This window comes from Saccostrea echinata, unplaced genomic scaffold (genome assembly GCF_033153115.1).
Source record: "Saccostrea echinata isolate AGI-Se365-2 ecotype Australia unplaced genomic scaffold, CSIRO_AGI_Sech_v1 ptg000054l, whole genome shotgun sequence".
NCBI classification, from domain to species: Eukaryota; Metazoa; Mollusca; class Bivalvia; order Ostreida; family Ostreidae; genus Saccostrea; species Saccostrea echinata.
The window spans coordinates 63,191,629-63,213,885 of NW_026889803.1; the positions used below are offsets into that span (position 1 = coordinate 63,191,629).

Here is a 22,257-nt window from a genome sequence, read left to right on the forward strand (position 1 = left end):
TTTAGCTGTTATTAAATGGAGCTTTAGCAAAGTGATGCAACCCCCCCCCCCCCCCAAATATCCTGTAGTTCTATCCAGTTAAAAAAATTTCCAGGAAATTGAATTACACAAGCCCTAGGTAGATAACCTTGCATGGATGAGGCATTTAGGGATGCACATTACTAAACTATACATTGACAGACTTGCTTCAAATGGTGGATCTGACCTACATTTATTGAAACAGGTTCATTCCAAAGTAATTATAACTATACGGCCTACTTGGATAAACCTTGTATAGATGATGCACATTACAGACCTTGGTTTAGTTGATCTAACCTACATTTTCCTGGTGAACGTTTCAGAGCTGGCCCACTGTAAAACTTTGATTGCCTGTTGTGGGCCACCCTACCCCTTGGGGTCATGATGTTAACAAACCTGAATCTGCACTAACTGTGAATACTTCCATATAAAAAATATGACTAATCATGGTTTTGCTGTTCTTGAAAAGAATTTAAATTTTCCCCCCTATATATTCCTATGTAAAACTTTGATCGCCCATTGTGGCCCCACCCTACCCCTGGACATACTCCATACAATGTCAATACTCCAGGACACTTTTCCCTTCAAATAATGGAGTGCTTCTTGAAAAGAAAAGTTTAAGTTTTCTGTGTAAAACTTTGATCACCTACGATAAATGAGTCAAAGGCCACTTCATAATGACTTCTCAGAATAATAATGCGAGACTTTTTTTATTTTTTATTTCAGATATTAAATCTCATTGTAATGTTAGGAAGAAATTGCCAGACTTCCAATCCTTTCACCTTACATGCATGCATAGTAAAAAAAAAAGTAATTCTTATAAATTTTTTGTCATGATATGTTTTAAATCCAAATGGAAATTCATTTTGTAAGCATCTTTCATGATGCTTTTTTTTTTCTCTATCATAAGAAAATTTTATTGCACATGCACTTTTCACGTTAAAAAATAAAAGTCATAAAATGTTGAAGCACACTTCATGTCTGAAGTTCAATGTGACAAATGTTATCTTTCATAGAAAGGAAATGCAGATAAAGATGTGACAAAGTAGGATCTCTTCACATCCAGGACAGGTGAAAGTTATCAATTATACATTCTTCAGTGTTAAATAATTTACACATTCAATGATTTGTACTAACGTTACATAATAACAACCTGAGATCCAACATGTATAAATTACCTATCACTCGTTTACTAATGCCAGAAGAATTGGAACTGCGGGTAAAATTTGTTCTTCAATTAAAAAATGATATGCCGTATAATTTTTTCTCTTTTTTATGTAAAACATCTCCTGAAGTGAAATCCCTGAATGTTTAGATTGGCATTGAATTTTCTGGTTACATCATGTAGTACTGTATAAATGAGGAAGATTGGATGATGAATGTCATAAACCTGATTTCATGGAATCTATGGAATGATAATATGATTGAAGCTCAAATATTCAGCACAAAAATGACTTATTGCCATAAAGAAATACAAATTTTGACACTCAAAAAAACCCCAAAACAAAACATTTCAATCACTAGGCATTCAATGACTAGCAATGCACAAATTCATATAAGCATATTTTGGAAAGACAATTGAGTATTCTGGACTAGAGTGAGGTTGTCATCATAAATCATCACGGTCAAAGTCCCAGTCGTCATCGCCTTCTCCTTCACTGCTGCAGTCTGCATCATTGTCACTGGAAAGGTCTGGAGTGGGTACGTGAATTGGTATAACTATCCCTCCCTCCTCGCTGATTGTCGCAGACAACCACTCGTTTACTCGTGATACAGCTTGGTCGTGAAAGTCTAAATCCTCCAACATAGACTCCGAATGGAGTCGTGACTTGGTCATTGGTTCAATAACCTGAAAGTGTTTTGGCAGATCAGGAGCTGAAGCAGATCCTGGTAGAGATTTCAATGGTTTGGGGGCCTCCCCTTCATCACTGTGACTCTGTGTTACAGAGTCCTCAGAGAAATGAACTGTGGGTAAGATAACATGATGTGAGGGGGGAGGAAGTGTATGATTGGATAATAGGAGATTATTTTTAACTCCACATGTTTCCATCACAGATGGCACTGGTAGATCATCTGCATCGTCACCATGGTGACTCCATGGTGGAGGAATAGTGTCCCCAGAAGCATGACTTTTGCTGTCAGTATCATCCATAGCAGCATTTAATTTAGCCACACATGCATCCAAACACTTTTCTACTGGATCATCCTTTTTGAAAAGATCAAAAATAGAGGTATGATTTTGCCTGGGTTCAGGAATTAAGGTCACTTCAGGGGAAGCATAGGGGGATCCTGATTCTTTCAGGTGGCTGTAGGAGAGATTGTTAACCCAAGTAGGAGCCTCAGCAACAACTGGAGCACTGTCATCTGAATACGCCAAGGAAGAGGAAAAAGGGATCGGATCCCTTGGGAATTTTTTCCATGGGAAAACTGATTCAGCTGCAGTTACTATTGGTTCCATTGTATTTGGCACTTCACAATTAATGCCCACCTTAATGCTTTCCTGAGCAGGTGCCTTTTTCCAGGGTAATGGTAGTTGTAATGGTGCTGCTTCAATGGGGGGTTCCCCCTCATTTGCATAGGTGACTGTGGAAGGTTCAGAAATATTTTCCCCAATGGAATAGCTTTCAGATGAGAAGTCAGAATTTTCTTTGATCTGGTCAACTCCATGAGCTAATGATAAAAAACGAAACACTCTAAATCTAAAGCTTCATCTAAATGCACTTTAATGAAACTAAATATTCTTTGTCATAGGATTATCTTAACATAAAGAATACATAATATACAATTATTTAATATTATATAATAATTTAATTGTATAAGCATTAAATCTCAATTATATAAATCAAAATATAAAATAAATCAATTTTCTTGAATAGCATATAAAATACCACATCACAACAAAAGAAAAATCACAACATATATACAGAAGTATTAGTTAAACAGGAATTAGTATACTGTTAGCATAAAGACAGGGGTTACCTTAATATATTATATACTTAGGAATTAGAATAGCACACAGTTATTTTGTGTTATAATACAAGGCACACTTTAAGTCCAGGTAGTGACTTTAAAAGACTCTTGCATGGAAGTTATCAGTGGTTCATATTTCTTTCAGAAAACACGATCTTTAATCCTCCCTCAAATGACTTATCCTTTTACTCTTTGTCATTTTTTTTAAAAAGAAGACAATATGTGAGTAGATAAATATTCAGAGACATTGTAAATGTATCATTCATGCCAATAAATGCTCAAAATAAAACATAAACAAAATATAAATGCTACCAGTTTGTAAAATTGTCAGCTAGCAAATAAATACTAGTAATGGGAAAAGTTATTAGTAAACACTATAAATAAATTTAATGTATACCAAAACATGAAGATGCTGCATATTTTAAAAGTACCCTGTTGCCTTACTAATAATAACAGTCACCAGTAAGTACAGTGTACTATCCAGATATATATCTACTAACTACTAACAAAAATAGACTTTCTGAAGTAAGACTTAGACACCAACTTATTTAATCAACAATGAAACCATTTTCACAAATGATTCTCATAAACAGCAAATTCATGCATGATATAATTACACAAATGCAACCAGAAAAAAAAACCCAACCACTCAGCTAAATAAAAGCCAAACACAGATGGCACATGCTAGATAGTCCACATCAATCACAAGAATTATTTACCATGGTCCAGTGGCTGTTTAAATCTGATAGTCACATTCTCAAATTCATCACTGGTTTCACCTAAAAATTAAATCAAGTTATCTACTTTTCAGCAAGGTAAAAACCTCAAAATAGCTAGAAATCTCACCATAATTCTCTTAGCGTTTTTTAAAAAATTTTGTTTTAAATTTTTTCAAATTATACATCTTACTTTTTTCACTTCCTTTACGGGCAGTATCGCTACCTCCCCCCACTGGAGGTGATGACCTTGGCCTCTCTATGACAACAGTTTCCTTGACAACAGGATCCTCAACACACTTGTAGACTGGAGGGTCCTCCATGTTTCCTGTCAGTGACTCCTACAAAGAAAGGGAATTATTCCACTGTACTTAACAAGTAATCATCTTGGTGTCACCTAGCTAGTTCATTCTTACAGTACGCTGGAGTCATTGTGGTATAGTCATATGGGAGTGTTATTGCCTTTCTAAATTTGCAAATTATATACAGATTCTCCGCATTCTACAGTTTGTTTCATTGTAGTTTCAAATAATATTTCACACTAAAAATTTCCTCTCATAATTATTCCATGAATTATATAATTTACATTAAATGAATACTGGATTATACTATGAAAATTTTATGTGACAAGAAGATTAATTTTCAAGATTAACTTTATACATTATAAATAAATCACACAATGTTTTTTTTTTCCTCCATTAAAAAAAAAGAAGATATTTCTTACATTTTGATTTGTAGGCTCCACTTGCTCGTTGGCCATGTTTTCTGCTCGGAAACCTGTGTTTACAAAGCCTGACGGTGTCCTTTTGTACACATTGGATGCCCTACATCAGAAGACAGAGGACAAGGTCAGACAACTGTGTCATAAATATGGCATCCCTTCTTATGTAGGCAAAAGTAACTAATTTAAATGTCATTCAGATAATTTCTCTCATCAACCGAATTTTCAAAATTTTAATTCATTGCACCTCCCTCTATAAATCACACCTGATGGCACTATTACGTGTCAGTTATTTAACATATATAGGACTGTTATATTTCCATTTCAAGTCTCCTTAAGCCAAGTCTTACTAAAAGTAAATACGTAATAAAACCTTCACATTTTTTTATCAGCCTTAATCAGAATATATAACTCTGCCCAAGGTTTTCTTCCTTAGCTTTCCTTTGGAGATTAGGTGATAACATTGATTTGCCTTTTTTTCAATCCATGAGATACATCTTATTGGCCGTATGTCTACCCCTGATTGATAAACTGAGACAGCTTCTGTACCCTCCAAGAAGAACTAATGTTACGTAGCTTATGTAATATTTTATTTATTCCTTGGGATCTGTAGTTATTGATTGCTTGTGATATAACTGATCCAATATCAGCCAGGCTTCAAAAAAATTCCTTTGAATATTGTGCACTTATTTTCCCTAGAAATTTGTTATTAATAAAACCTTCACGCATTCTTTGTTCTTATTTTTTTTTAATTATTCATGGACTTGTTTCAACATTTAAAAAAAAGGATATATGAGAATAGAAAAATGGTACTTTTAACTTTCTGATGAAAATTTCTCATGGCTAAGATTTGTTATTTTAAAAGTACATCAATTAAAGCTACTGGTTATATATGTAAGAAAGGACACATAACCCCTTGTAAAAGTTCCCTCATCAAACTATCACTCTACCAAAGTCCCACTTACAAGCAAACTTGTTATTTCCTGCATTTGATCAAGCATTAAAGTCTTAAATAAAAGAATAATCATTTCCTCAATTAGTCAATTACCTGGCTAATCAAAAGATGTCTATTTGAACTAATCAGCAGAGAACTATGGTTATACATGTAAAAAAAAACAAACACAAAATCAGGCCTAAATAGACCCCCAATCCCAGAGAGTGCACAAGTCATTCAGGTATCTAGTACAGATTAAACACATATACCTGTTTCACATGTTTGTCTTTAGTTAAATAATGAATTCCTACCCTATGATGTGTGACATTTGTCATGGTCCACTTAATGTTGGGTTTAACACTTTTGACCTGTCAAGTAAACAGTCTTACTGACACAAATAAACACATCTCTGTCCCCAACATTCATTACTTCATATTCTATGTGCACAAATATACCATATGACCTTAATATACACTCCAATCCAAAAGGGCACTTTGCACAGAAATTTGCACACAAATATGATTTTAATGTGCTGTAGTTTAGAACTAGTAAACTTCTGTAGGGGTGAATGCCCGACAGATTAAAACATATATACGTATATACAGCAGGAGGCAATGATGCAATTTCTTACCTTTATGTTATTTTAATCACTGGTAATTTTTGTTTAAAAAATGTCTTAATCCTAATGAGAATAGTAAGAAAAAAAACTTATTTATCCTCTGTTTGGTCACCAGCATATATTTATTTGTACATAAATCAATCTGTTCCTTTATGCTATAAGCTGATAATGGGATATATTGGTGTTTACTTTTTTTGTTTGGATAATCATTTATCTTGACCCCTAGTTCCCTTGCTACTCAAAAACTTTACACTTAGTGACCATTTCGAATTTTTTTTTCAAGTCAGGTAGTACCTTAATTAATGTTTATAGTATTTCATAAAATAATAATTAAAACATACATTTTTAGAATGGAGAAAAGACAGGACAAAAACCTTGAAATATCAAAAAGAATGAAATAGAGATAAAAGTGCATGGATTGCTTGAAACCAACTTTTGCCATGACTGGTGAAAAGGTCTCCCAACAACTGATTTTCAGACACTAATCTTGATAAAGTTAATGCTATTATCAGTCTGAAATTTATCTTCCTTGTTTTTCCTCCATTGGTTTAGCTAATCTAAATTTATGGCTGCCTAAAAAATGGGAGATTTTTAGGTGCAGACAAAAACACAAAGGTGAAAGCTAGAGAGGTACCTGGTTCTCTTTCAACATTTGATAAAAGACACAAGGAATGCCATCATAAACAAACAGTGTATTTATTGCTCTCCTTTCAACTAACCTTGCTAAAACAGCAGCATGGCCAAAATCAACTACACAAAGATCAAAACCCAGCTGTTTCAATTTATATGTACTAAACATTTCCTTTGTTCTAAAAATATATGATGAGAAAGCTTACCCAGAGAAAACCAGTGGCTTTTTTTGGTTGACGTCCACCTCATTTCCGACCTGGTCAAGTGCCTCAGCAACACTAATGGTGTGGTAGACCTCCAGAACTTTCTTGGCCTTTGTTTGGGGGGCCTCTTTGTTAAACAGGGGTTTCAGGTAGTTATGATTGAAATGCCGAAACCTGTAAATAAAACTCTAGATAAAGGACTCTATCAGGTGACCCTATAAAGGGGCATTAGGTCATATCGGGTAAAGAAATCTATAGGTGGATCCAAAGCTCTTTCCTTCTTCACATAAACACATATACACTAATCACAGATCCTCATGAATTACTAAACACAACATGAAAGTTGATTTAAATAAAAATTAATCAGTGTGCTTTGAGAGACTTTCACCTTTTGTTCAATGACTGCACTATGACCTTTTCTAGTACCTGCTCCTTTAAGAGTCCTAGCTGACAAAGCTATTAACATATGTGCTGGGAAACAATCTTATAGAGTTGCACAAATAATAAATAATATGTATTTAATGTATTCCCCTGTCAAAAGTTCCATATCAATCACTGGAATTTGACGTCTATTTTTTTTATTATCTAGCCCTAATGAATTACGTACAGAAATGCACATCAATATGAATAATAAACCAAATATTACATATATACTTTCTCAGTAAGTGGCCAATATATGCTGAATACAGGAGGTCCTGTCTTTAAGTTGATTTCCACCCATAATTTCACAATCACATCAAAATCCATTTCATATATAATTGAGCCAATAAAATGCACTCAAAGCCTTTTTTTTTTTTTTTTTTTTTTTACAATTCTAAGTCCAACCACCCTATTATTCCAACAGAGTCTCCTGAACAAAGATATTTACATCAATATTATTGGCAAGCAAAACTGCTGTGGGAAAGAACTAAAAAGGCAATAGACAGCACACAGAAAAAAGAAATTGATTCTAATTATCAAATACTGAAAATCTCATGATGCAATGAAACCCAGGACATTAAATACACTCTGGAGACATCAGGAACACTAACTGTGGGGAAACTCCTGTACATATTAATGATCCCCATTGTTCTCTCTTTTGCTGACACCATACTGTGTGTTTCTGAATTGTAAATATAACCTTGACATATTCATTATGTTTTCAAATAATGTTAACAGCAGTTTCTTTTGTGAATATGGGTTAGAAGAAGAAAACACTTAACACATTATTTAACCTGTTCCCACAACCTTGGTGAACTAAAACTTTGGGCCTCTTCACAACAATAGGGGGGATAATAACTAAACAGTGACTCTCAAACAATAAAGCATGACTTTGAAAAACAAATTGCATATCCTTTTTTTCTGACATCAGTTTAAGCTTGCACATCTTAAAAATTTAGATCAATAATGCTGATGGGGGGGAACTGACAAGTGAAAGGGAAGATTGATGTATCGGCAATCTTCTGCGTTTTCTTGAGCAGGAAATTGAGTAGAAGGACACTGAATCTAGCATGTCATCAGTATTTTGAGCGTCACTATTTCAAATAAAAAATGAGGTTTTCCTGAAGCTATTTGATTATTGTTTATGAGAAAATATAAATAACATAATAAATTATTACTTCTACCAAGGTTGTTTCAAATTGAGTGTACGTTAGCAGAACTGCGCACAAAATTATATAACCTAAGTAAACCTCACAACTGATAATTTGGGAGACATCTATGGAGTGGATCTGGGATTATTTGGGGTATAGGTCTTTTGGTGAATTGATTGGCTTGTTAGAAATTCATAGAAACAGATATTTCTTTTTCTAAAAATACTCTCACTTAAGGCACACTAACAATCTTTAGGGATTAAATATTTATGGTAGTGTGCTGACAGAGCCTAATCAGTTATCTATTCGCCTGAAATGTAATACTCTGAGACAGCAAGTTTAGCTAAGCTTAGGTATATATTTTGAAGGTACAAACTTAATGTCTGATCTCTGCTCCACATTGTAATTTTAATTAGGCTACATATGTAAATATGAAGTCTTAATGAACTATGGGCCTATATATTAAAAGTTTAATTTTAAGGTTGAAATTTTGGAAAACTTTCACAGAAGTATATAATAGGTCAAGGACAAAGTTCAAATTAGGCTAACACTACATGTTCATATGATAAACCTGTGATCATTATATACGGAAATCTACCCAGGATCAAAGGGATAATCCTTTTATTGTGAGTTAAGTGGATTAAATAATGAACTTTGTCCACTGCTAAATCTCCATACAGATTTCTATAGATCAATATAACCCCTGATTAAGGTCAGAATCTACACAGACTTTTGGACAGAAACCTGGTCCAATACTCAATGTGACGTCACAAACATCTACTGTAACTGTAATTTCCACATTATTACACAGAATAGTATAACAGATCGTGCATTTAATACCAAAGCAAATCGCAGTTTTGCATTACCAAAACAGATCGCAATTTTACATTAATTACTGAAAAAATTGATACATGTGTATTGCAATACCAAAAAATTTTCTTTATATCATTACTAAAATTTAATTAATTAGTTATATACCAAATTAATCTACCCATTAGCTGTACTGATGACCACATCTCATTATGATATGAAATAGGAGTTTTAATGATTTTAACTGATAATCAGCACTATTTCACTAGAATATATTTTTACTGTTGATTAAATTAATGTTTATAATCTTCAACATAAAAATTCACACATCAGCTGCTGTGAAGTACTTGTAGCCCAAAGTGGAATATAATGCTGGTGTGACCTGTCATGACAAGACACAAGATACATGACCAGTGTTTGTAAACTTTTTCTCCCTCACTTGTAGACCTCAACCGGTATCTCGTTTCAAATTTTTGGTAATGATATCTGATATTCTTTCGTACATGAAGGAAAATTTTTAGTAATGATAACTATTAACCAGTTTTTAAAAATGTTCAGTAATGCATTACAGTTTAATTAATAGATTATTACATCTTGATACTGTGAATATAAACTTTCACCGAATTTTAACAAGCAACTGAGCTAGTAGTGGTTAAATCTGAAATACAGAAGACATCCCGAATCCCCTCCCCAATAATTTCGCCGATATAATACAGAACAGTATAGAAAACATAATGAACGGGGGTTCGGGGTTTCCACCAATAATTTTGCCGATATACAGAAAAGTATAGAAAACATAGCTACTATATACTTGTGCCCCCTCAATGACAACATCTGATGACCTTTTTTTCTGTTGCTTGTCAAGGAATTTCTGATAGTTGATAGTGCTCACCCACAACTGAAAAATGTATGGTTGTGCCCCCTAAACTGAAATTGCTTCCTACAGGCCTGAATAAGGATCAGTATTGAGGGGATTCCTGGCCATTCATGTGAAGGGTGGGGGAATCTTTTCTTACATTTTGAAATTATAATTATTGAATCTCATTTATGACCACTATTTTGTAAATGGTTCAGAGAATTAAAGGAATTACAGGAAGATCCTGTATTATCTTGTGGGATTAATAAGATTAAAAATCCCCTGTTACTACATGTATAACTACATGCAGTGACAACAACAATACAGAAAAACAGATGTGGTGATAATTAAAATCCTACACAAAACAATATCATCGCTGGTTAAGGATGTCCATAACAGAAAATTAATGAAGACAGAAAACACTAGGGGGTAAATAGACTTAATGACCAAAAATCCTGTTTATATTGCAAATACTATGTGCTGTATTGACAACAACATGTGACAAATTCATGCTAGACATCACAGACACAATTACCAGTCATCAACATATAACGATCAATACCCTCAGTCTATAATTCTACAAAAACACGACATTTCACAACATTACATAGTTTAATAACACCTGGTTTCCCCACACCCCATTACAAAATGTTAAGTAGATAATCTACTCACTTGATCCGCATGAGGTTGTGACTGGAATGTTTTGTAATCCCCTCCATTCCTGCCATAAGATGGTCCATGAACTAAAAAAGGGAGAAGTTATTAATACTTCTATCCCTAGAAATCTATTTGTTCCAGAGTTACACACACTGGTGATTTAATAAAAAAAGCAGGAAAGAGATAGCTACATGTCCTTCATACTTTTATAAACACAATAACTCAGTACAGGAAGGAAAGTGTGCTGAACTAAAAAGTCGTGCAAGTGCATAATATCAATAAATTTAACTTCAGTAACAACAGGCATTAAATCTTTCACGAACCTTCTGTAATTCACAATAATATATATGTATAATCACATCCCTATTCCATCTATAACATCATTATTCAATTTGATGTCTTACACAGTGTACATTGTTCATTTGCAATAAATTAACATGATGGCAAATTAAACTCACAAAATATTATCTCTTATTCTCAATCTTTTGAGGGAAAAAAATGCATTAAGTACTCACTGATTCTTGAATTTTCTCTGTCATTCTTGGATCATTGTTTCCCTCTTTTTTCACTTTGAGAGCATTCACAACAGGTTTAATGGTGATTCCCTGTAAAAGAACACAGTAAACATTAGTCTTAGCTGTCCCCTGAGTGTCCTCATCAGTCCTCATTAGTCCTAGATGTCCTCATCCATCCTCCCACTCACAGAAATGACAAACTCGAGCCTTATACATAGGACAACATTGATTTTGACGGTACATGAAACTACAGCATGCTCACAAGGTCACTTCCTTTCGTGCTACATCAGCTGAGTTTACACTTTATACAATAACAGCCAGATATTGTGTAGTATCAGAGGAAAACAAAAATTATAGAGAATCTAACCTCAGTACTTAAGCTACCCTCGCCATTTCTTCCCCATTCTCTGGTGTCGTTACAACAAAGATATACACTCATGCAGGAAATGACGACGTAAAGGGCTTTTGAATTACTACCACAGCAAGATTTAAATACTATAATACATATATATCACCCACGTCTGACCTGCCTTACTCAGAAATTACTGGAGTGAAACGTATTTAAGAGCCTACCCCAGTGTAAGCTTTATGTTAGAGTTTTTACTTTGTACTTTATAGAATCATGACTATTGTGCTTTAATAAACTCTGTTATATCATTAAGAGATTATACCCACAATGAATACGTGGATAATGTAAGCCCCCATGTGGCTCTGATACTTGTAGCTGACTAGCTTGTAGATTATAACCTATGCATTTACCAAAGCAGGCTCCTGAATTGCCTGAACTTTTGAAGTTTTAGCAAGAAATTCAATTCTAAATACATGTATATTATAATAAGTATTGATTTACTGGTTACATGTTTCCTAACTTCATATTTTGATAAAAAAAGATACTTTAAAGCTCTATTGACAATAAATAGTAAAAATTAATTTTAAAAAATCAAAAGAATTTAAAGAAATAATTGTACAGAATTGTTAATACATGAAAATCAAACTGAAGAAAATGAGGCAAATGTATATATATTTTCTAATTTCTAGGTCATCAAAACTTGATGGCAATGACACCATTTGGTAATTGCTCTATATAATTAGCTAGGTTAATATAAGTTTACAGATAACTGGCACACATAAATCTAAATCATATAACAGCATACATCTCCTGCAAAGGTATATTTAATGCAATCTCATTGTTCTGCTTCTAACTTTATATCGCCTTTGTTGATTAAATTAATAAAAAAAAATTATTGGCAATCCTTTGTATCCTGATCAAACTCAGACTTCTGGTTACCCAAGCTTTATTAAAACAATTCAGTTAACACAAAATAATCAATGACTTGACAACAAATCCTTGGATCTCCCATTAAACTCACTGGACACTAAAAGCGAACATCTTTCCTTACCTTTAAGTTTCCAACCCCAAGCAAGTGTTTTTGTTGTTCACTAGTTTACTATAAGACAAAGCAGTAAATGCACTAGTATTAACACCTACTAACCCTCTACCAGATCTTGTACACTATCATGTATTCTGGTGCCCAGCACATATTCTAAATGTCAACAACACTAGTACTTTTAACAAAAGCCTTGTTTTCTACCCCTATACAAAAGCCATGCAATCAATAAATGAACTAGGGGTCTAGGTTGCTGACAGCATAAACTGTCTGTTCATTGACCTTTGCTTTAGAAGCAAGAGATCATCTATCTCAATAAGTCTTGAATTTTAAACTATTGAACTTTGGGATATAAGTATTCACACTCTCTAGGAATTATATACAGTCAAACCTCATTATCTCAAACTTGATTGCACCAAGAAAAAAATTTGAGATATCTGAGGTCTCGAGATATCCAGGGTAAAATACTAAGGAATAAGCGCTTGGGACTTCAAAATTACTTCAACATATCCGTGGTATTTGATATATCAGTGTTCGAGATACCGAAGTTCAACTGTAAATATTTCTTAATCACTAGTTAAAATCAAATAAAGATGTGTTACATAATGTTAATTTCAAATGAATGAATTTCTTTGTGGTTGAAAAATCTTATTAATATGGAACCTTTCCATTTCATTATTATTTCTGAATTTTAAAATGCTCTTACTTGTTTATTTTCAAACATTTAAATGTAACCCTAACAAACAAAGTTTCAAATTTCAAGCGAGTTTACAATGACTAAGCTTAGTGCACCTTGAAATTAGATGAGTACGTATTAAATAATATTTTTGAAAAGAACAACCAAAACAAACAAACAATCAACATCAACCAAAAAAATCTACATTAAATTTATTTAAAAAAAAAAAACACTGCATTTTTGAAGCCTGCTTTTGTTATTATGATTTTTCTCGGTGTTGAATCAATCATACTTCAGACAAACACTGAGAAGACCATACTGATTTCAGAAAGCACGCGAACAACCTCTAATCTACCCTCGCAAAACAAGCTCATGTAATGCAGAAGTGAAGTTAAATGAATGTAACAAGAGGCCCATGGGCCACATCGCTCACCTGAGTAACTTTGGCCATGCTGTTCTTTACCAGATTTCCCCCTTCTAATACTTATTGTGGCCCCGCCCTACCCCTGGGGGTCATGATTTTAACAATTAAAAATCTACACTATCCCAGGATGCTTCCACGTAAGTTTCAGTTTTTCTGGCCCAGTTGTTCTTGAGAAGATTTTTCTTACATATTTCAATGTAAAATTGGATTCCCTATTGTGGCCCCGCCCTACCCCCAGGGGTCATGATTTTTATAATTTAGTATCTACACTACCCCAGGATGCTTCCACATAAGTTTCAGTTTTTCTGGCCCAGTTGTGCTTGAGAAGAAGATTTTTCTTACATATTTCAATGTAAAACTTGGATTTCCTATTGTGGCCCCGCCCTACCCCCGGGGGTCATGATTTTTACAATTTAGCATCTACACTATCCAAGGTGCTTCCACATAAGTTTCAGCTTTTCTGGCCCAGTTGTTCTTGAGAAGAAGATTTTAAAAGATTTTTCCTATATATTTCAATGTAAAACTTGGATTCCCTATTGTGGCCCCGCCCTATCCCCGGGGGTCATGATTTTAACAATTTAGAATCTCCACTACCCCAGGATGCTTCCACATAAGTTTCAGCTTTTCTTGCCTAATGGTTCTTGAGAAGAAGATTTTTAAAGATTTTTCCTATATATTTCAATGTAAAATTTGGATTCCCTATTGTGGCCCCGCCCTACCCCCGGGGGTCATGATTTTAACAATTTAGAATCTCCACTACCCCAGGATGCTTCCACATAAGTTTCAGCTTTTCTTGCCAAGTAGTTCTTGAGAAGAAGATTTTTAAAGATTTTTCCTATTTATTTCAATGTAAAACTTGGATTCCCTATTGCGGCCCCGCCCTTCCCCCAGGGGTCATGATTTTAACAATTAAAAATCTACACTACACCATGATGCTTCCACATGAGTTTCAGCTTTTCTGGCCTACTGGTTCTTGAGAAGAAGATTTTTAAAGATTTTTCCTATATATTTCAATGTAAAACTTGGATTCCCTATTGTGGCCCCGCCCTACCCCCGGGGGTCATGATTTTAACAATTAAAAATCTACACTACACCATGTTGCTTCCACATAAGTTTCAGCTTTTCTGGCCTAGTGGTTCTTGAGAAGAAGATTTTTAAAGATTTTTCCTATATATTTCAATGTAAAACTTGGATTCCCTATTGTGGTCCCGCCCTACCCCCAGGGGTCATGATTTTAACAATTTAAAATCTACACTATCCCAGGATGCTTCCACATAAGTTTCAGCTTTTTTGGCCCAGTGGTTCTTGAGAAGAAGATTTTTAAAGATTTTTCCTATATATTTCAATGTAAAACTTGGATTCCCTATTGTGGCCCCGCCCTACCCCCGGGGGTCACGATTTTAACAATTTTAAATCTACACTATCCCAGGATGCTTCCACATAAGTTTCAGCTTTTTTGGCCCAGTAGTTCTTGAGAAGAAGATTTTTTAATGACCCCACCCTATTTTTGTCTTTTTTTGATTATCTCCCCTTGTAAGGGGACTTGGCCCTTTATTTTAACAATTTAAACTCCCCTTCACCCAAGGATACTTTGTATCAAATTTGGTTAAAATTGGCCCAGTGGTTCTTGAGAAGAAGTTGAAAATGTAAAAAGTTTACAGACGGACGGACGGACGGACGGACAGACAGACGGACGGACGACGGACAATGGGTGATCAGAAAAGCTCACTTGAGCCTTCAGCTCAGGTGAGCTAAAAACCTAAAAAAAACACCTTAAGTATGTCAGAAAAATATGTTATTCTCTTCTGAAATATAGGTCAAATTATGACTTCATGGATTGGAACTTACAAGAATATGTTTAATGTACACATTTTACTTTTCAGCACTCTTTCACAGCAAAAAAACTCAGTTAAAGGAATTGGTTACATATTATATATTTATATATATTATACACACAGAGAAACAAAACTCAACACCTGTTGTATCCACTAGCATACAATTCATGTATGAATTCCAGTATCAAAGAAAAACAAAAATAATACATATAACAGTTTTTTTTTTAAATCTCTTACTTTTACAACATACAAATATCCTTTTGTTATATAATAAAATAATCAGACAACAAAAAATAAAATTAATGAAATATTGATTTTAAGAAAAAGGTTATAGACATACGTAGTAAAGAGCTTGTCAGCATCCAAAGCTCACGAAACCAGTTAACGACCATACCTAGTCACATCAACAGCCTTTATATAAACTGCATCTAACAGTTTCGTCAATATAATTACGATGATTGACAGCTAACCATTCAAGGGTTAATTTCTATACAAGCCTGATAGATTTTTCTAGAATTAATGCAACATCATGCTCTATTCATGTATTGCAGTTTCCAAACACCACCATTTATTTCTTCATTTGTCCCCTTTGTTGAAACCAGAGAGCACTTAGGTTTCTTCTGTGTCCATCTAACTATCCTTGTGTCTATCAGTCAGTCTGTACCACTTGAATTTGCAGAATTTTTAGATACGGTTGAATACATTGTAATTATCACAAATATGTATCAGTATTTATGTTTAGATAAAAATATTCTTGAATCATGTCTTTGAAAATGAGCTAAATGCAAATCTAAGAAAAATGAGGTCAAGGTCAAAGACAAAGATTTTTGTTGCAGCTGAATCACACTCACCAAAATGTACCTGCATAAGAAGTTTAACAAACATATCTTGATCTGCTTCTTTGAAAATGAGTTAAATGCAAATTTAAGAAAAGTGATATCAAGATTAAAGTGGTCAAAGTCAAAAAATTTTGATGCAGTTGAATAGCACTCACTAATACAGTAGGTATCAGCATATGCTGTTTTATAAAAATATCTTGCATATTTTCTTTGAAACTGCACTGTACACAAATTTAAGACCAGAAGTCTCTGATGAGACTGTAGCTCTACAGGTTTTACTTATAACAAAGGATAAAAAAGTAGCACTTGGACTTATAACTTTGTAACAGCAATAACTAGAATAATGATCCTTGGTTTATCTCTTTTTGTGGCAAGATTTGGAAAAGCCTTTAGAAAGAATTTCACAGATATTTCTATTTTAAGTAATCATAGCAACACCATTAATTAAAATCAAATGATGTAAAAAATTATGTATCTTAAAGTAGTCCACTTGTGTGCCAAGTTATACTGAAATCAGACTAAAACTGTAGGAGGAGTAGGGTTTTGAATGTATATCTCAGAAATTTCAATATTTAGTAACCATGGCATCAAGGTTCATAGAAATCAAAAACCGATAAAAGAATTATGTATTTTAGTGTAGTCTACTTGTGTGCCAAGTTATATTGAAATCAGACCAAAAGTATAAGAGGAATAGCATTTTGTAAGTTATAATATTTATCAGAAATTTCTATTTTTAATAACCATGGCAACACCGTTCTTCAAATTCAAAAACCATTTTACAAGAATTATGTATCTAAGAGAAGTCTACTTGTGTGCCAAGTTATACTGAAATCAGACCAAAACTGTATGAGGAGTAGCATTTTGAAATATTGTTTACAGATGGACAGCTAGACGGACAGATGGACAACAGCCACCTTACTACTGCATAAGCTCTTCTGGTCTCTGACCATATAGCCAATTTTTAAATTGGAAATGAATCCAGTAACCAGACATAAATATAAGGAAAACCCCTACACCACGTTTCTAGGATTACAGTTACAATACAATGTACCAGTTTTATGATCAAAGGTATCCTTTTGAAATAATTAAACACACTTAAAACAAATTTTTGGCAAAAAGATAAAACATAAATAATCTGAGATTTCACAAGAGTTTTGAAGATCTCATTCAAACAATCCGAGGCTCTCACAAAGTTAATTAAGTCACCCAACATCTAAACCTGAGTCAATGTTTCATAAAATATTTAAAATACAGACAATTTTTTATAAATATGATAGCATACACTGATTTTTTTTTTATGTTGCAAATTAATAAAGCCAGGTACCCAGGAACACCCCAACGAATAACTTATTTCCTCAAACAAGGTCTCCCACTCACCTGAACAAACACAGTGAAGAACACGATGACAATGGTCGCCGTGACAAACAGACTCTTCTCAGGGACCAGCCTTTCCTCTAAGGATAAAGCCAAACAGAATGCAATGCCACCTCTCAGACCCCCATACGCCATAATGAATTGGTCAATACCACTTAGCTTAACCAGTCTACGGCGGTTCAGAATCCATGACAAAAACATCACACCTGAAAAAATCAAATTATCACATTACCACCATGTATTATGTTTTGTTGAGAGTTTCCCCAGATTGGGGTAAAAGGCTGAGTGGAGTGGAGTTATTTGGAGTCATGGAGTGGAGTCTGTATTGTAACAGTACAGAAAGTTTGAAAACAAATCAATTTCTCTTACATACAATCTCTCCCCTGCAAGTTTCCCCTATTGTTTACAATAGTGATGATTCAAATTTATGAACAAAGAATATTTCCTCCTTAAAACAAATACATTTTTATGTATTGATGGTGTAACTATTTGAGGGTGGGCCTATAGTTTTTGGTGTCTCTATTTATTTGATCTTATTGTCTGTGTGTATGCCTTTTGTTTGGTTCTCCATAATTTAAATCTTGACATTGTACTCTATGAAAGATTTTATCTGAAGGACACGCATCTATGTCGAGAAGAAAACAAGATTGTCACTTGGGGGCAACATATTTCACATGAATGTACGTCATCCTGTTAAATTATAAAGCAACTACAAAGGACAAATGACAGTATTAAAAAGGCAAGATGTTTTGACATCAATGATGGACATAAACATTTTAACTGTTTTCAGATTCTAAAATTTTGTAGAACATGGTACAAGACAAGTATTGCAAAGTAGACAGAATCTATGTGTGAGTAGTTTTTTGGTTGAATAGTATAAGTGAATATTATCTTGTTGTGTTGTACCGTATTTCTATTATGTGTTCCAACTCACATCTCATCTTTGGAATAAAAATAAATTTCACTCAAACTTATAATGCTATGGTATTTATCATAAATATCATATATTCTATAAAAGGGTTTCTATTTTAAGCAATACACTTGTAACATGAATCAGCCTTTTACTGGATACTTAGTTAAAAGGGATCATCAAATGATCAAGCTTCATTCAAATTATACACATATTGACTCGTCCTGAAGTTGGCTCTGAAACTTGATAGTGAATGTTTCAATTTAAAGGTGATCCATCAGTAAAAAGAAATGATTGGTTGGTTGGGGGTGGTGTGTTAATCATTTTTATACTCATTAAAACTCTACAGGTTAATCATATGTTAAACTCATAAAACCTTACTTAGAGAAACAAACATAACTTTTCCAGGGTTTTAAAATAAATATATATACAATGTATATTTTTTTACCTAAACCTCTGAATATGAGGCAGAAGAGGAGTGCAAAGAAAATAAACGACAAGTTCCAGTCCAGTGTGTCAACAATGGCAGACAGACCCAGAAACATAAATATAATAGTCTCGCTGATGTTTGCCAACATCTTCATGAAGTAGCGAATGCTGGTGCGCGTTGAGCGTGAGACATTAGCTTCCAGATAGTGACGTAGCACTATGCCACCAAAGGATAGGCTGTAAAATAAACGCACAAAAAATTATTAATTTTATACAGCATAGAAAGGTGAATGTCCATTATTATTCAATTTCTAAATCCAATACAGAAAAAAACATTTCATCATCTATCATCTTTCATTTTCCTGTACATATCTATGTTGGAGTGTACTTATATTCTTCACAGCCATACATTTTTAACATTAAGTATTTTTTAATTATCAAGGGAAAGGAAATCGTAAGAATTATGGCAATAAGTGAGTACAATGATACACTTATTCTGTCATCAATATGTTCGGTATCTAGACAACAGATGAACACATAATGGATGAGAAAAAAATTACCCCTTCAGTACAAGCTGGACAGCCATTGTAATTTTCAATCTGTTTCATTACAAACTCTCCTTTGCTCAAATTTTAGTTAATACTGTAAAACATGCTTGAAGCAAACTGCCAGTGACAAATAATTTTGATTCTATTGAATGTAATTTTTTATATTCAATAAGTTCATAATACATTTGAAAAGTAAAGAGAATGAAAATCATTTCACTGTAAGTATGAATTTATAATAAGTGTGTATGCCGTAACCATGTTTTACAGTATACACGTCTCCTTTCTACATCCTCCACCAAAAATCTACCAATATCATGTGTGTTCTCTTTGTTACCATTAAGTTTTGTTTTAAAAGTAAAATGGAAAATATCTTCAGGTACATACGCTAAAATACTGGACAGGTGACACATTTCCGCAGATAAATACATCAGGTAACCGATGACAAAGACAAAGAGTGGTTCGATGACTTTAACGTGCTCTGTGTACTTGGTGATAAATCCTCCAAAGAAACCAAAGACGATTCCGATTAGAGTTCCACCAAGAGCCACAATAAAGAACGAGCCCAGACCGGTGACAATATCAACAGGAATAAGCTTCTCCTCTCCGATTTCTATAAATCCCTCGAACATATGATATAACACCTGGAACAAAATTTTCAATATTTGTTATTGAATGCAATGCTTTATTACGTCAAAAGATGATCAAGTGGCAATTGCATAAAAGGAAAAACATGTTTACATATGAAATGTCAGTATCAAATTAAATCCATTTAAAATTATGTCATCCATGACACTTGAAGTAAAATATAAGAAATTTTACACCGATATCATCACATCTGACCAACTTACTACAGTGACTCCATCGTTCAAAAGTGATTCACCAAACACGATGATGTATAGCATCTGGTTCACATGGACTTCCTCAAACACAGAAAGAACCGCGACTGGGTCCACAGCAGAAATGAGGCTACTAAAAATAAAGCAGTCTAGGATACTGATGGTGCGGCCAAACCAGCCAAGGAGAGAGACCCCGTACAGGGATACAGCGATCAGTCCAGCACTGATACAGGTGTTTACAAAAGCCAACAGCAGGATGGTCCCAAGGTTGTCAAAGAAAGAGCGCACAGGCATGAAGTACCCCGCATCAAAGATAATGGGTGGAAGAAGATAAATGAAGAAAACATCAGCATTGAGGACATATTCATCAGTTCTGGCAATGTGTGAAAAGTGAAGAAGAGCTCCAACAATAAGGCCCATCACAATGAGGAGACAGCTCTCTGGTATCACAGTGGGAAGTTTGGAATTCAAATGGAATGCTGCAGAGAAAAGTCACAAAAATATGTCAGATCCAAAATAATTAATCTATTTTTTTTAAAGTGATAAAAATGAATAATGCATGTAGCAATGTTCAAAATTATTTTTTTTTCTGTGCTTCATATGCCAGAAGCTTGACACTCAACACTTCTTATACCAACCATATGTTGATATGAGAAGTAGATATATATTTTGCCTGCATTTTTATATACTTTATTTCTTGGCACCTATTACATATACTAAAACTCTGAAGTCTGGTAGATTGTCACTTTTTTATTTTAACATATAGTTTTTGTGTTTGCAATAAAGAGGTACACAAAATTGATGTGAAATAAAAACATGGTAACATCAAAAATATGTGTTAGACTTCAGAGTTAAAATTGTGTCTACACAAATGAAATTACTCGTAATACTAAGCTGCATAATGGGTCTTTAAGGGATCAATATTTTTTTTTTATTTGTAATTCAATATTTTTGTATCTTTTTCCCTAAATATAAATAAATGACTGGCAACATCTGTTAAGCTCTCTTTCAGAGAAAAAAAAACAAGATCTGTTTGTGAAACACTGATGGGTCTGTTTGGCAGCTCAAGGTTAAAGTTTTTCAAATGTAGGTCAAACTCCAAGGTCAAGAGTTCAAAAATGTTGATATCCAAAAAAGGTCTTGTCAAAAGGAATATACTTGTGAAATATGAAAGCCCTAGCATAATCATTCAAAAGTGATATACGAGTCCTAGCACCCACTGTTCAAAAGTGATGGCTGCAATCATTCAAAAGTTATGACCAAGGTTAATGTTTGGTAAATTTTTGCAAAAATAGGTCAAACTCCAATTTCAAGAAGTCAAATACATTGGTATCCAAAGAAAGGTCTTGTCACAAGGAATATACATGTGAAATATGAAAGCCTAGCAAAATTCAGAAGTTATGGACAAGCTTAAAGTTTCTGTGGACAAACAAACAGATTAACAGACAAACAGACTGATTGACAGATCAAAAAATACATGCCCCCTGAATCTGCAATTATGGGGGCATAAAATAAAAATTCCATGGGTTCTGCAGTATTTGTTTTAAATCAATTGTTAATTTTTCTTTTTATTTAAAGTAAGTGTGTGTGTATGTTTGGTGAAAGGTGGGTGTCATGATTATATACAGTAATACATGTACTTTCCTTGGCTGTAGCCTTGACTTGTCATGCAACAAAACATTTCTCTGTTACAGAATCAACAGCCCCCACTCAGCAAACCTCTAGCTGCGAGGTTACTCAATGTAACAGCATTTAGATTAATAGTACAATTACACCAG

The 22,257-nt window shown here is 33.9% G+C and overlaps 1 protein-coding gene across 1 annotated transcript in view; it reads right to left on the reverse strand.

Moving 5' to 3' along the window:
* Positions 1–709: 709 nt before the first annotated feature.
* Positions 710–22,257, reverse strand: part of LOC133204519 (sodium/hydrogen exchanger 3-like) — a 31,162-nt gene continuing 9,614 nt past the window's right edge. Inside the window, exons 2-12 of the mRNA XM_061340267.1 lie at positions 20,492–20,958; positions 20,028–20,284; positions 19,115–19,332; positions 17,760–17,962; positions 11,221–11,310; positions 10,721–10,791; positions 6,815–6,985; positions 4,429–4,528; positions 3,898–4,045; positions 3,708–3,767; positions 710–2,688 (exon numbers count right to left, since the gene is read on the reverse strand). Of these exons, the coding sequence (XP_061196251.1) occupies positions 1,628–2,688; positions 3,708–3,767; positions 3,898–4,045; positions 4,429–4,528; positions 6,815–6,985; positions 10,721–10,791; positions 11,221–11,310; positions 17,760–17,962; positions 19,115–19,332; positions 20,028–20,284; positions 20,492–20,958 (2,846 nt within the window). The 3' untranslated portion in view covers positions 710–1,627. The remainder of the gene's footprint in view (positions 2,689–3,707; positions 3,768–3,897; positions 4,046–4,428; positions 4,529–6,814; positions 6,986–10,720; positions 10,792–11,220; positions 11,311–17,759; positions 17,963–19,114; positions 19,333–20,027; positions 20,285–20,491; positions 20,959–22,257) is intronic.